The 12,348-nt window shown below is 46.7% G+C and overlaps 1 protein-coding gene across 3 annotated transcripts in view; it reads right to left on the bottom strand.

Moving 5' to 3' along the window:
- Nucleotides 1-12,348, bottom strand: part of ESYT1 (extended synaptotagmin 1) — a 420,895-nt gene that overhangs the window by 282,197 nt on the left and 126,350 nt on the right. For all 3 annotated transcript variants that reach the window (XM_069230578.1, XM_069230579.1, XM_069230580.1), the window contains exon 7: nucleotides 519-574. In XM_069230578.1, coding sequence (XP_069086679.1) covers nucleotides 519-574 — 56 coding nt within the window. The remainder of the gene's footprint in view (nucleotides 1-518; nucleotides 575-12,348) is intronic.

A 12,348-nucleotide genomic window follows, 5' to 3' on the forward strand; every position in this document is an offset into this window, starting at 1 on the left:
ACTTTGAATAACAGCTGCAAGAGAGTCAATCAACAAGACACCATGGCACTATGGATACAACACTAAATGTCATGGATCACACTCATATCCATAACTCTGTCTGAAACACGCAATGGAGATCATACCCGTGCCAAGTGCCCTGGAATCAAAGAGACTAAAACCACAGCTTACAATAAGGCACAGAAACCTGGACGGGACCCAACGTTCCACACTGCACCATATCTAGGACCTTGTGTATGAGACCAAATAAACTGGATAATACCTGCATCGTCTGTTATAGATAAGGCACACTGCACCTACCCCCTGAAGAAACACCACCAATTCCAACTGTACATAGTGGATAAGAGAATCTTCAAAGATAGAAGGTGACACATGATGCTTTTAAGGGCAATGAGTTTAGAGGAAAACTGTACTGTCCAGAAGCCTCAAGATGTGTTCACATGCCAAGCTATACTGTGGTGATAACATGATGGTAACATAGAAGGGCACTGGGGAAGAAGGCAGTCATGGCAGCTTACTTGAGTCCTGGGATGTCCAGCAAATTTGTAAGCCCAGTCCAATTCAGATCCAATGTCTAGAAGAGAAAAGCAATAAAAGCAAACCTTAAGCTCAGAACTACATACAGAAAAGTGCAGTATAGAGGCAGTCCAACATCGAAAGTTGTAAACTCTATTCCTCTTCATGCAGACCCTCCACTCCCTTCCCCTCCCTGTGGCCTTAAACTGTGGATCTTTATCAGATATTCAATACAACAGGTTGGTCAGTGCAACTTCAAAAGAAAACATTACTTACCTGTAAAATATACTCCTCTTGGATATCTTCCTTGGATTCATACCCTCTCATATGATTGAAAAAATCCATAACACTACTAAAATGTTATCAATTATTTTATATGCAAGCTTTATTCCATTTATATAGTGCGTTTACATGTCCATATGTGTGCCTAGGAGAACTACCGGGGTATGAATAGGACACTTTCACATTTAATGATTTTTGAGAGCATAAATAAACAAGCATTTGCAATGCACTGGGGTCTCGCATTTGTCGGAGTTACAGCTGTTCACAGTTGTAAACTCCCAACCGGATTTTTCTTGCATAAAAAAAAAAAAAAAAAAAAAAAAAGAACAGCACGATCGCGCTGCTACAGTTCAGTTATAGTACGGATCAGCAAAAGTGCAATCAACTGAGTAACAAGGTTGATAGTATGCGAAGCGCTGGACTTCTGCCCAGCGAGATCGCGCTGTGAAAACAGAGAAAAAGTAGTCCACAAACCTAGCGAGCCTCACATGTTTTCTGTACTTGGTCGCTGCGCTCGAGGAGGGCTCACCACCGGAAAAGGCATGACGTATGCGTGCCTTCCACTAATCAAAAGAAGCGGATTCTAACAGGCAAGCCAACTTGCCACTGAAAGACACTGACGTGACGTCGACAGGGCTCTGAGCTCTTTTCTAATCCCGAAAGCGTCTCGCTAGCGATATGCGTGCGCGAGCGCATGCGACGCAGGCTCCACCCTAAAAACTACAAAGTGAAAAGAGCCACAGAGGAATCTGTAGATTTTTCAAATAAAATGCCACAGACTGTGACTTAGCTTTACTTGTCTTCCAGTCCACCTCAGCTAGATTGCATTTCTTAAACGATAACAACTACCACATCCTCCTTTTGCCATCAACACAAACATTAACCCATATCAAGACTGGGCAGTACCTACCAATTTAAAATCATTGATATTTACAAAACATAGACACCAGTGCAATAAAGTGTGCAACATTCTTCGCTACATAAGACTATTAAAATTTTACTTTATAAGGAATACCTCATTCCCTCTGCTACCTATCAGAGCTAAACAGTTCACATTCCACTAGCAGTGGATACCCGTACATATATTTTGAAACAGTCCTTAGCTACACATATACAACTATGCCTTTTCTGGTTGTCACAATATAGCAGTTCCAAAATTACTATTATTGTTTTCACTTGTTCTTGAGAAAGTAAGTAAACAATCAAAAGCTGCTGTCAGGTCAAATAATCAGGAGACAGGAGTTGCCAGAGTCTAGGATGCAAAGAACATCACTGGCTACCAGAGGTAATGCTGTTTTGATGCTGCACCCTTGATTGAAACTGAATTGGAATGTACCTACAAGATTGTTGTTTTTTGATGTGTTGGGTGAGTTGCTCCGCTACACATATTTTGATGATTTTTGCAAGAAAAGGCAGGTTGGTGACAGAGCAAAAGTTGTTGAGGTCATTCACAACTGCAGAGGGTTTTTTCAGAAATGGGGTGACATGACCAGTTTTTTAGGAAGTCAGGGTATGATCCTTCGCTGATAGAGATTCACCTGTATTGCTCAGTAAGGGAGCATGTGGTTTAAAAGTCTCTGACAATGTTACGCACAATGAACAGGTTACTTACCTTCTGTAACGATTTATCTGGTAGAGACATATTCTAGTTGCAGAAACCTTACCTTAGAATTTCCCCAGGCGTCTATCTGGATCCAGAGATTTTTTCTTCGAGCAGTACCCCTGCCTGCCGTCAGGTGGTGTCGGTTGACTCCGCGCTTGTCGTTGGCACTGTGGTCGCCGGATTTGACGTCATAAGTCGTACAAATGTGCCACCCCGTCGTGCTTTCACGACCTTCCATGCCAGAAGCGCGGAGTCATGAAGAACACGGACACTGGTGCATCAGAACTAGGGCCCTGACAGTGAAGTCCCTAGAAATCAGTTTGCAAAGCGGGGAGGATGGGTCGATTGGTAAGAAATCTGCAGCTAGAATATGTCTCTACCAGATAAATCGTTACCGAAGGTAAGTAACTTGTTCATCTGATAGAGACTTCTAGTTGCAGATTTCTTACCTTAGAATAGATACATAAGCAATACCACCCCCACAGGTGGGTCTGCGAACCAAGATCATACTAGGAAGTCCTGCATGACCGAATGCCCAAAGTAGCCGTCCCTGCGGACTTGACTGTCCAGTCAGTAGTGTTTACTCAACGTGTACAAGGACACCCATGTTGCTGCCTGGCAGATATCCAGGACTGGAACTCTACCACGGTAACAACTGCAACCACTGTGTTAGCATGCAGAGTGAGCACACAAACCCTCAGGGGGTTGCTTCTTAGCCAAAGCGTAGCACATTTTAATGCAGAGAACAACCCATCTTGAAATAGTTCTTTTCTGCACTACCCAACCTTTCTTCATGCCCACATAGCGTTGATCATCCACCTGGAGCTCTTGAGAACGATTGAGGTACAACGCCAACACTCTTTTTAGTCCAGGCGGTGGAGTCTCTCCTCTCCCTTAGAGGGATGTGGGGATGCGTAAAAAGTAGGCAAGGTGATGGATTGGCCTACATGAAAGGGCATGACCACTTTAGAGCGTAAAGAAGCACTAATACCAAGCACCACCTTGGCAGGGTGAATGAAGAGGAAAGGTGGCTTAGAAAAAAGAGCCAGCAACTCACTCACTCTGCAGGCAGAGGTGATAACCACTAGGAAGGTTGTTTTCAGAGTAAGCAGGCAAAGTGGACAATTGTAAAGTGTCTCAAAGGGAGCGCACATCAGATAAGTAAGAACCAAGTTCAAATCCCATTAGGGCATTATGAACGGGGAAGGATAACATAGATGTGTAAGACCCTTAAGGTTGGTCAGGTAATCAGAGGAAAGGAGAGATGGCAGACAAATAACCCTCGAGGGTACCCAGAGCAGAGCCTTGCTGGGCCAAATAAAGAACAAACTGAAGAACCTCAGAGAGAGAGGCAGAGAGGGGGGTCGACAGACCTGTCTGTACACCATGCCCCAAATTTGTTCCGACAGGTATATACCGTTTTGGTGGAGGGATGCCTGGCTGCCAAGATAACATCACAAACTTTGATGAAAGGTTAAAAGCTGTCAACTGTTGCTGCTCAATCTGCAGGCAAGAAGGCGAAGACTGGACAGGTTTGGGTGGAGAACTGTCCCCTGCTGCTGCGACAGAAGACCCACCCGAAGGGGATGTCTGATCAGAGGATCGATGGCCATTCTCAGGATACCAGACTCTTCTTGCCTAGTAAAGAATGACTTTGGCCCGGTTGCTCTTGATCTTGTTGAGACCTCTGGGAAGAAGTGGTATTGGCAGAAATGCAGAATGGAGGGATGAGTTCCACTCGAGACAAAAAGCGTTGCAGAGCAAGTGCTGCCTTAGAAACTCCAACGCACAAAGCAGCTGATACTGCGCGTTCCCAGTGGAGGCAAACAGATCTAACCAAGGCTATCCCCACTGATGAAAGAGACCTTGCGCCACCTCTGGATGGAGATGTAATTCATGATCGACCAGGCATTGATGGCTGAGTTTGTCCACTCTGTTGTTCAGAGAGCCCGCCATATGTTGAACCACCAGGGATTTGCCCTGCTGTTCCTGCCATGTCCAGAGGCAGAGAGCCTCCAAACGAGGGGTCCACGACGCCACTCCACACTGCTCCTTGCAGTACCACATGTTGGTAGTGTTGTCCGTGAACACCTGCACCACATTCCCTTTGGGAGAGGGTAGGAATGCTTTCAATGCCAGTAGGATCACCCTGAGTTCCAGCAGGTTGATTTGGAACTCGGACTCCGCCGGAGACCAATGCCTCTGATCTCTGCCTCTCCCATGTGACCGCCCCATCCCAATAGCGACGCATCTGTCACTATGGTGAGATCTGGTTGGGGAAAGGAGAGGGATCCGCCCATGACCCAATTGCGGTTCAAAAGCCACCACTGCAGATCTTGTGCAGTCCCCTCCGAGATCTGGACCATGTCAGAGAGATTTCCCTGATGCTGTGCCCAATGGAGCTTCAGGTCCCACATATGCCATCTAGCATGAGTCACCAGCAGGATGCAGGAGGCTATGAGGCCGAGCAGCCTCAGAGTCATTCTCACCCAAATCCAGGATAGAGGTCGAAACATCGGTATCATATGCTGAATATCCTGGACTCGCCACTCTGGAGCGTAGTCCCGAAACTGAACTGTGTCCAGAACAGCTCAGATGAAAGGGAGCGCCTGAGAGGGAGTAAGGTGTGAGTTCGGCACGTTTATAGTGAACCCCAGCGAATGCAGGGGGTTTGCCGTACTCTGGAGGTGGGAGAAGACAGCCTGGGGTGAGCTCGCCTTTAACAGCCAGTCGTCAAGGTAGGGGAAGACTGAAACCCCTCACCTGTGCAGATGAGCTGCGACCACCATCACTTTGGTGAACACCCGAGGGACGCTGGTAAGGCCAAAGGAGAGCACGGTAAATTGAAAATACTTGTGAACTACCACGAACCGCAAGTAACGTCTGGGTGCAGGCAGGACGGGAATATGGAAATAAGTGTCTTGTAAGTTCAATGCTACCAACCAGTCTCCAGGGTCCAGGGTCCAGGGCAGATAGCACCTGAGCCCGAGTGAGCACTTTGAACTTCTTCCTGAGGAAGAGATTGAGAGACCGGAAGTCGAGGATAGGGCAAAGGCCGTTGTTCTTTTTGAGCACCAGAAAGTAACGAGAATAACAACCACAACCTACTCCTAGCGCAGAGACCTTCTCTATGGCTCCCTTGGCCAAGAGAGCCGTAACCTCCTCGTGGAGACGTGGCAGGTGATCTTTCATCTTTCGACCATAGGATGGTGGCATGGAGAAAGGAGAAGTCTCGAAGGGGAGGAAATTGCCCCTTTGGACTATCTGCAAAACCCACCTGTTTGACATGATGGTGGTCTAGTGAGGCAGGTGATGTTGAATCCTGCGGCCGACTGGTCCCTAGTGAGGAAGTGCCACATCAGGAAGGCTTGCAGGCAGCAGCAGAGGAGGGTGCGGTGGACTGGCTGGAAGCTGGCTCTCGGATCCAGGCGTATGCTGGATTCTACATCCTCTGTCACGCAGAGGCTGTGCAGCATGCACGCCACAGAGGCGTGCAGGCACCTCTTCCGTAGCCACGAAAGGGATGAAAAGCACACTGAGGGGGGTGAGGACCAGCCACGAGGCCAAGGGACCGCAGAGTAGTCAGAGACTACTTAAAGGGCTCAAGCACAGAGTCTGCTTTGTCCTCAAAGAGACGCGTGCCATCAAAGAGGATGTCCAGAGTAGATAGGACATCCCCTGAAATCAAGATGTATGTAACCAGGCGTGGCGTCTCAAAGCCACCATCGAAGCAACCAATCTGCCCTGAGAGTCGGTCGTATCCAGCCCACATCTGATGGTGAACTTTGCTGCAACTCTCCCATTAGCACCAGCTTGGGACCTGTGGCAGCACTTGCGCGACTGTGTACCATAAAGTATGGGTGCAACGGCCCAAAAGGCATACGGTGTTCACCGACCGCAATGGCAGGCTGGAGGAAGAGAACAACTTCTTCCTAAGATGGTTCAACCTCTTTGATTCCCTATTCGGGGGAGTGCAAGGGAACGCGCCATAGCAGGTTGAGGCCTGGATGAACAAGCTCTGGGGTATGGTGTTAGGTCATGAAAGCCGGATCATTAGGCACAGGCCTATGGTGGTGGGCTATGTCCTATTAACAGGGGCCCCTGTGCTGGGCTTGGACCAGGTTGCCAGCAGGACATAAAGAGGTTCTGATGTAGAAGCCCCAGGTTGAAACATCTCAGTCAAGAGGTTAGTCCTGACAGCCACTGAAGGCAGCTCAAGGCCCAAGACCTCGGCTGCTCTTCTCAACACCATGGAGTATGAAGCTCCCTCCTCCGTAGCCACGGTAGGAGGAGAAAGCATACCAGTGTTAAGTGAGGCATTCAACCCGCTGGCTTCGCCCAGTTCCTGAGCTCAGTCAATAGGATCTTCCAGCTGGTATTCCAGCGACACCTCCATACCCTCGCCAAATTCAGACCCATAAGAATAAGTGTTGAAATAAAGTCTAGGGATCAAAGGCCCTGCCGTTAACTGAATCGGCGTCAAGCAATGTAGTTCCGGCTCCGTGTTGGAGTTGGCGATGAGTATAGGTTCAACGCCACCCACGGATCTGGGCTTCGTTGGGAGCGATGATGCCTGAACTGACATCGGAGAAGGTCGAGGTATGACAGATGCCGATTTGGATCTGGAAGCGGATCCTTGGGTGCCCCTCGGAGCAGAGGCCAAAGCTGCTGGCGCTGAACACGAAGTGGCCCCTGCCAACCCTATGGGATCCGAGGGCTCTCCCAACAGGGCTGGCCTGCCCAAAAATGAGGCACATGGCCTCATAAAACTCTGAATTGGGAAGGGGTGGCTCCGGCTCCTGGAGAGTCAGGGAGGCTCAGAGACGACCCAGAAGTAGGCTCCGAAGATGAAGGCCTAGAGAGAGGACGTTCCTTGTCCCGCATCGCCCGATCAATGGGGTGAAGTCGAAGAGCGCTTGCGCTTCTTCGACTTCTTATTCTTACCCTAATGTCCGGAAGATTTGGAATGGGTCGAAGAGGAGTGGTGTCTGCACGAGCAGTCACAGGACCTTCCTCTCGACAGAGACTGGGAGCGAGGCAGAGCCAGACGGCGAGCACCTTTAGGGACCACTCCCTCAAAGCCTTCGGGTTCATGGCCTGGCAGTCGGAGCACAACTCTGAGTCATGGTTGAGCTCCAAGCACCACAAACACACCAAGTGCGGATCCGTAACCGACATCATGTGATGGCAGGAGTCGCAGGGCTTGAAGCTGGTCTTCTTGGACATCCTCGACACACAAGAAAAGTCCCAAAAAACTTTGAAAAAAAGTAAAAAATCCAGTCAAAGCGACTGAGGGTAGCTTTTCTCCAGATCAGCACGTAGGCTGGCGCAGAAAGAAAATAACTCACGCCAGCGCGCCAGGGTGGCACTTATGTACGGCCTGCAAAATCATATCTGGCGACCATGACGCCAACGATGGAAGCGGGGTCACCCAACGCCACCTGGCGACGTGCAGGGGTACTGCTCGAAGAAAACAAATCTCTGGATCTAGACTGACGCCTGGGGAAATTCTAATGTAAGGAATCTGAAACTAGAAGTCTCTATCAGATAGGGACTACAAAGTGATTTTAAGGTTTGATTTTAATGATGCTTTTAAGAAAGGCTTCCTCCTCAATTATGGTGTTCTTGGCTTTGCAAACTGTGGTGTCAGTAAACAAGTAATGGACTTTTTGTGTGTGTTGGTTTATGACTGTGCTGTATCAGATTAGTTGCGAAGAGAAAGGTGGCCAGCTGGTTAACTGCAGAATTTTCTATGTTACCCCATTAAGGAGTAAAATCTTCTAAAAATATAAACTTGCAGTTTCGGGTTGACTGGAAGAAATATTCCTCTATAAAGGGTGAGTGAGTTGACATCAGTTGGGTGATCGATGTCATTAAGTCTGAAAGGGGTGTTGTTTTGCAGGGCTAGCATTGGAGTGTGGGAAAAGGGCCATTGGGAAGATCCTTGCATTGCAGGGTGTCGCTGAAGATGGCAGAGCGCATCCCCGGACTCAAACTCCTTTGTCCTTTTTGATGCCTGGGTAGTTATGGAGGAAGAAGAAGGTCAAATATTGGATGTGCCATTGAACCAGGTCTATGTGAGAAGTAGTAGGTCTATGTTATAATATGGACTAGAGTCCAAAATTTCAAGCTTGTTTTTCTTTGCTGATCTGCATCTATGGTGCATACATCGAACGGCTGATGTGAATAATTTGGTCTAAGGGGTCTTTGGGCTTTTGGTTGCAATAGGAAGGGATGTTTCTGTTGGCCAGTGCCTGCTTTTGGAGAAACCGGTGTTTGGACTGAGTCAGGGGAATAACTTGTATTCGGTATTGGTTTGAGTTGTCTGGAGTAGTGACTTTGGAGAGATGGTGGGGGTAATCTCTTGGGGCAAGGAAGGCAGGCCTAAAAAAAATCATACAAATGTTACTATACCTGCAGGTCTAGTGACTTAAATAATCTATTCAACCTAATTATAATGCTCTTGACCCATAAACTGGTTTCAAATTATGTGATCCTGGGCAAATATTTTAACTTACTGAGCTGCTAGTTTCTTCTTTATCACATGGGAGAATACCTTCAAATATGCGAGTTCAGCATGCCTGCTGTACGAAAACACTGTTGTTTGATTTAATATACTAAATGTTTGCTCCATGTATAATACAAATCTAGCCACATATAGGATACACATGACTGCTGACTTGCCTCTTAGTTGATTATTCGCATTGTCATCAGGGCGAGGCAGGAATGTTTCTCAAATCATGTTTAAAACCTATCACTTTTAATAAATACATACCTAAAGCATGAAGTGGTAGCACACGTATTTGAAATCAGCAGATTTCCATTGAAATGGCCACAACATTGCCCACTGACTTGTGAGTTTACTTTTAAAACTATATAATGTATGTTTGAAAATCGAGTTTTTGCAAATATTTGCCATTTGCACATCACCAAGTAAAGTGTTCTGATTTGTTTTAGCCCTATTTAAATCTTTGCTTGCATCTCACTTCTGAATTACAAAAAGAAATGTTCTTTCGTAGTTGCTGATATATTTAGAGATACTTGTATTCATTTACAAGTTGTTTAAATGTTGAGTGTTAGGAAAAAAACTGACATCTTACAGCCTTTTGTTTCACAATGATTGTCAGACAGGTCACTTGACAAAAACCTCTCACTGTAGAAAGGGAAAGAAATGTAAACACCAGTTTCCAGAATAAGATAATAAACAATTAGCAAAATGACAAACTGACATTTGACTGCTGTCCTTGAACAGACAGCAAACGTGTCAAGATAAAAACAAGATGTAAAGGCATCTTTATTGCTCGTTCACTTACTAAATGAACAGAACACCTGTTCCTTCCAGCTTAAGTTCACTCACCAGAATGGATGAGGAGGTGCTAAAACTAGCTTGACCTGATAAAATCTGACTTGCAAGTGAGCGAGTAGATTTTTCAAGGCCTGGAAGGTGACTGCTCCTTCATATTGAGTGTCTGGGGTAAAATGTCTTCTGCTGGGGGGAGTAGTCAGTCGAATACTGTATAGAACCTAGAGCTTAAGTGGCATATATAGTGACAATGACATCAAGTTGGTGAGTATCGAAGGGAGATTATCACATTTGTGTTCTAGGAACTGCAGAGAAAAGGAGTGTGGTATGATGTGATAATCATTTAGTGCTTTTGTTGTTGTTGGATGGGTGTCATGGGTAGTACTCATGGTTTCCATTGGTGAGGTGGTATGTACTTTCCCATAGGAGTAGTGTGGTATTGCGTGGGAGCTGTCAGTGAGTTGTGGAGGAGAAACAATGGAGTGGAGTACGTTGGATGGGCTTTCCGTGCATGGGGTGGGATCTGGCCGACGTGGGAAGAGTTTGGTGGTTCAAGAGAGTGGGAGCCATGGAGTGGAAGAGGGTATGGTTGGCTTTGAAGGAAGTCAATATACAAGGAGAGTTCTTCCTGTATGGTTGATCAAGGAAGGGAGGAATGCAAGGTGGTGTGGGAGAGTATCAGATCAACCGTCGAGAAGACTATGCTCTGCCTTCCTTTTACTTGCCCATACTCCCTACATCTACCGAAGCAGAAGTGGAGGACGCTCCTTCTCTCACATCACAGCAAAAACCTGGAACAGCCTCCCCACACACCTCTGGACCATCACCTCAATTCCGAAATTCCGAATGGCCTTCAAGACCTGGCTATTCAAATAAGCCTCCAGGACCTGCAAATGCCTGGATACCCTATCAGGTGATTAGCCGCACTTTATAAATCCTGATTGATTAATATAAATCCTGATTGAATGGGTCAGAGTGTGTTGTGGCAGGTGAGGTTTGTCAGGTGTGTGTGTGTGTATGTGCGTGCGAACTGGTAATGTGTTAAGGAGAGTAGAGTAGTCCAGTAGGGATTTCAATGTGAAGAGAGAATACTTTGTGATATGATAGAGTTGGGAAGGAGTGGCAGTTTTTGCAAGTCGAAAGGGTAACGGCAGAGGGGGAGTAGTGAGAGGGGACACGAGTGTGTAGAGAGTAAGGAGAGCAGAGAGGTCCCTGAGGGATTTCATAAAGGAGGATGCTTCATAATGTGATCATGATGGGGAGGAGTGGCAGTTGTTGTGAGTTGAAAGCATATGGGCAGGAGAGAAGTGAGAGGGGGCGAGGGGACTAAAGTCAGAGTGGTTGGGGGGTGTGAGCAGCGTCAGGTGAGGTTGGTCAAATGAATGTGAAGGAGCTAGTGGGGTTTGTGGCAGGCATGTGGTGGATGTGCAGAGTGATTATTGTATGATAGAACAAGGTGGGGAGGATTGGTATTTGCTGTGGGAAAGTGTCAGATCATGAGTTTGTGAGTATTGTAAGAGGAAGGGTTGGTTGGTCAAGAAAGTAAGAATCTGCATGGTGTATGGGAGTTGGAGTTGTACCACAGAGCTCTCGGTGTTTGTGGGCGGGGCTCCTTGTATGTGTGATGTGGGGGTGGTGAGGGAGGTAGGTGGGTGTGGGACAGAATGAGATCATAGAAAGGATAGGACAGTGTGTGTACAGGATGGCAGGATGGGCAGACGGTGGGTTGGGGGGCGGGGGGGAGTCCCAGTTGGGTGTGAAGTCTTGGAGATATACCAGGATGGTTCTTGGGGTGGGATAATAGTACAGGCTCAAAGAGGTGGTAGGCTGACAGGAAGTACCCTGTTTGGAAAAACAGGTGGGGCAGAGATTATACGGGGTTGGAGGAGTGTTTGGGATGGTGATTAGGTAATGTATGTGGTATCAGTCAGCATGTTAGGAGAAGAGACTGGAGAGGCAGGTTGGCCTCATGGTAAAGCAATTGGAAGGGAATAGTTGGTCATATAATTAGAAGCAGGGGTCATTGGACTGAATCATAATATTATCATTATTGTATAGGGACATAGTGATATATCCATTGAAGAAGAGTAGGGGGCAATTTTGAGTTTGCAGCCATGTGGGATGTTACATGTTGGTGTGGCATTTAGTGTATTGTGGAAGATGTGAATTTAGGAGAAGAAAATTAAGTTGGTTTTGACCTTCCTGTGTCGGCTGTTGTGGTACTGATCAGCAAACAGGGTGGCTGGAAAGTTTCCAAGGGTATTGTGTCTGTACTTTTCTAGGGATGCTTTTTTAGAGATTCTGATGCTATATAATCCTATATGAGTTTGGTTCCGCTTTCTCCAGCTCAGTTGGCATTGTTGACAGATTTTGGGGTTGTGAGGTGAAAGTAAGAAGGAAAAGTGACTTGAGTGTTCCCTTTTGGATTTAAAGTCACTTTGGATCACACTGACTAGCATCAAACTATTTATAAGCAGGCACTTAGTTCAGAGTGAGGACGGCTGTCTAGGGGTCTGCACATTTGGGTGGGCTTTTTTTCACTATCCAGTGAGTCTGACAAATTTACGTCCGTTCCTTTAAAGTAGCATTCACGTCTGCCTTACTGCTAAGTTATTATCATAACTTCTTTGGAATCATCATATCT

Source organism: Pleurodeles waltl, chromosome 4_2 (assembly GCF_031143425.1).
Source record: "Pleurodeles waltl isolate 20211129_DDA chromosome 4_2, aPleWal1.hap1.20221129, whole genome shotgun sequence".
NCBI classification, from domain to species: Eukaryota; Metazoa; Chordata; class Amphibia; order Caudata; family Salamandridae; genus Pleurodeles; species Pleurodeles waltl.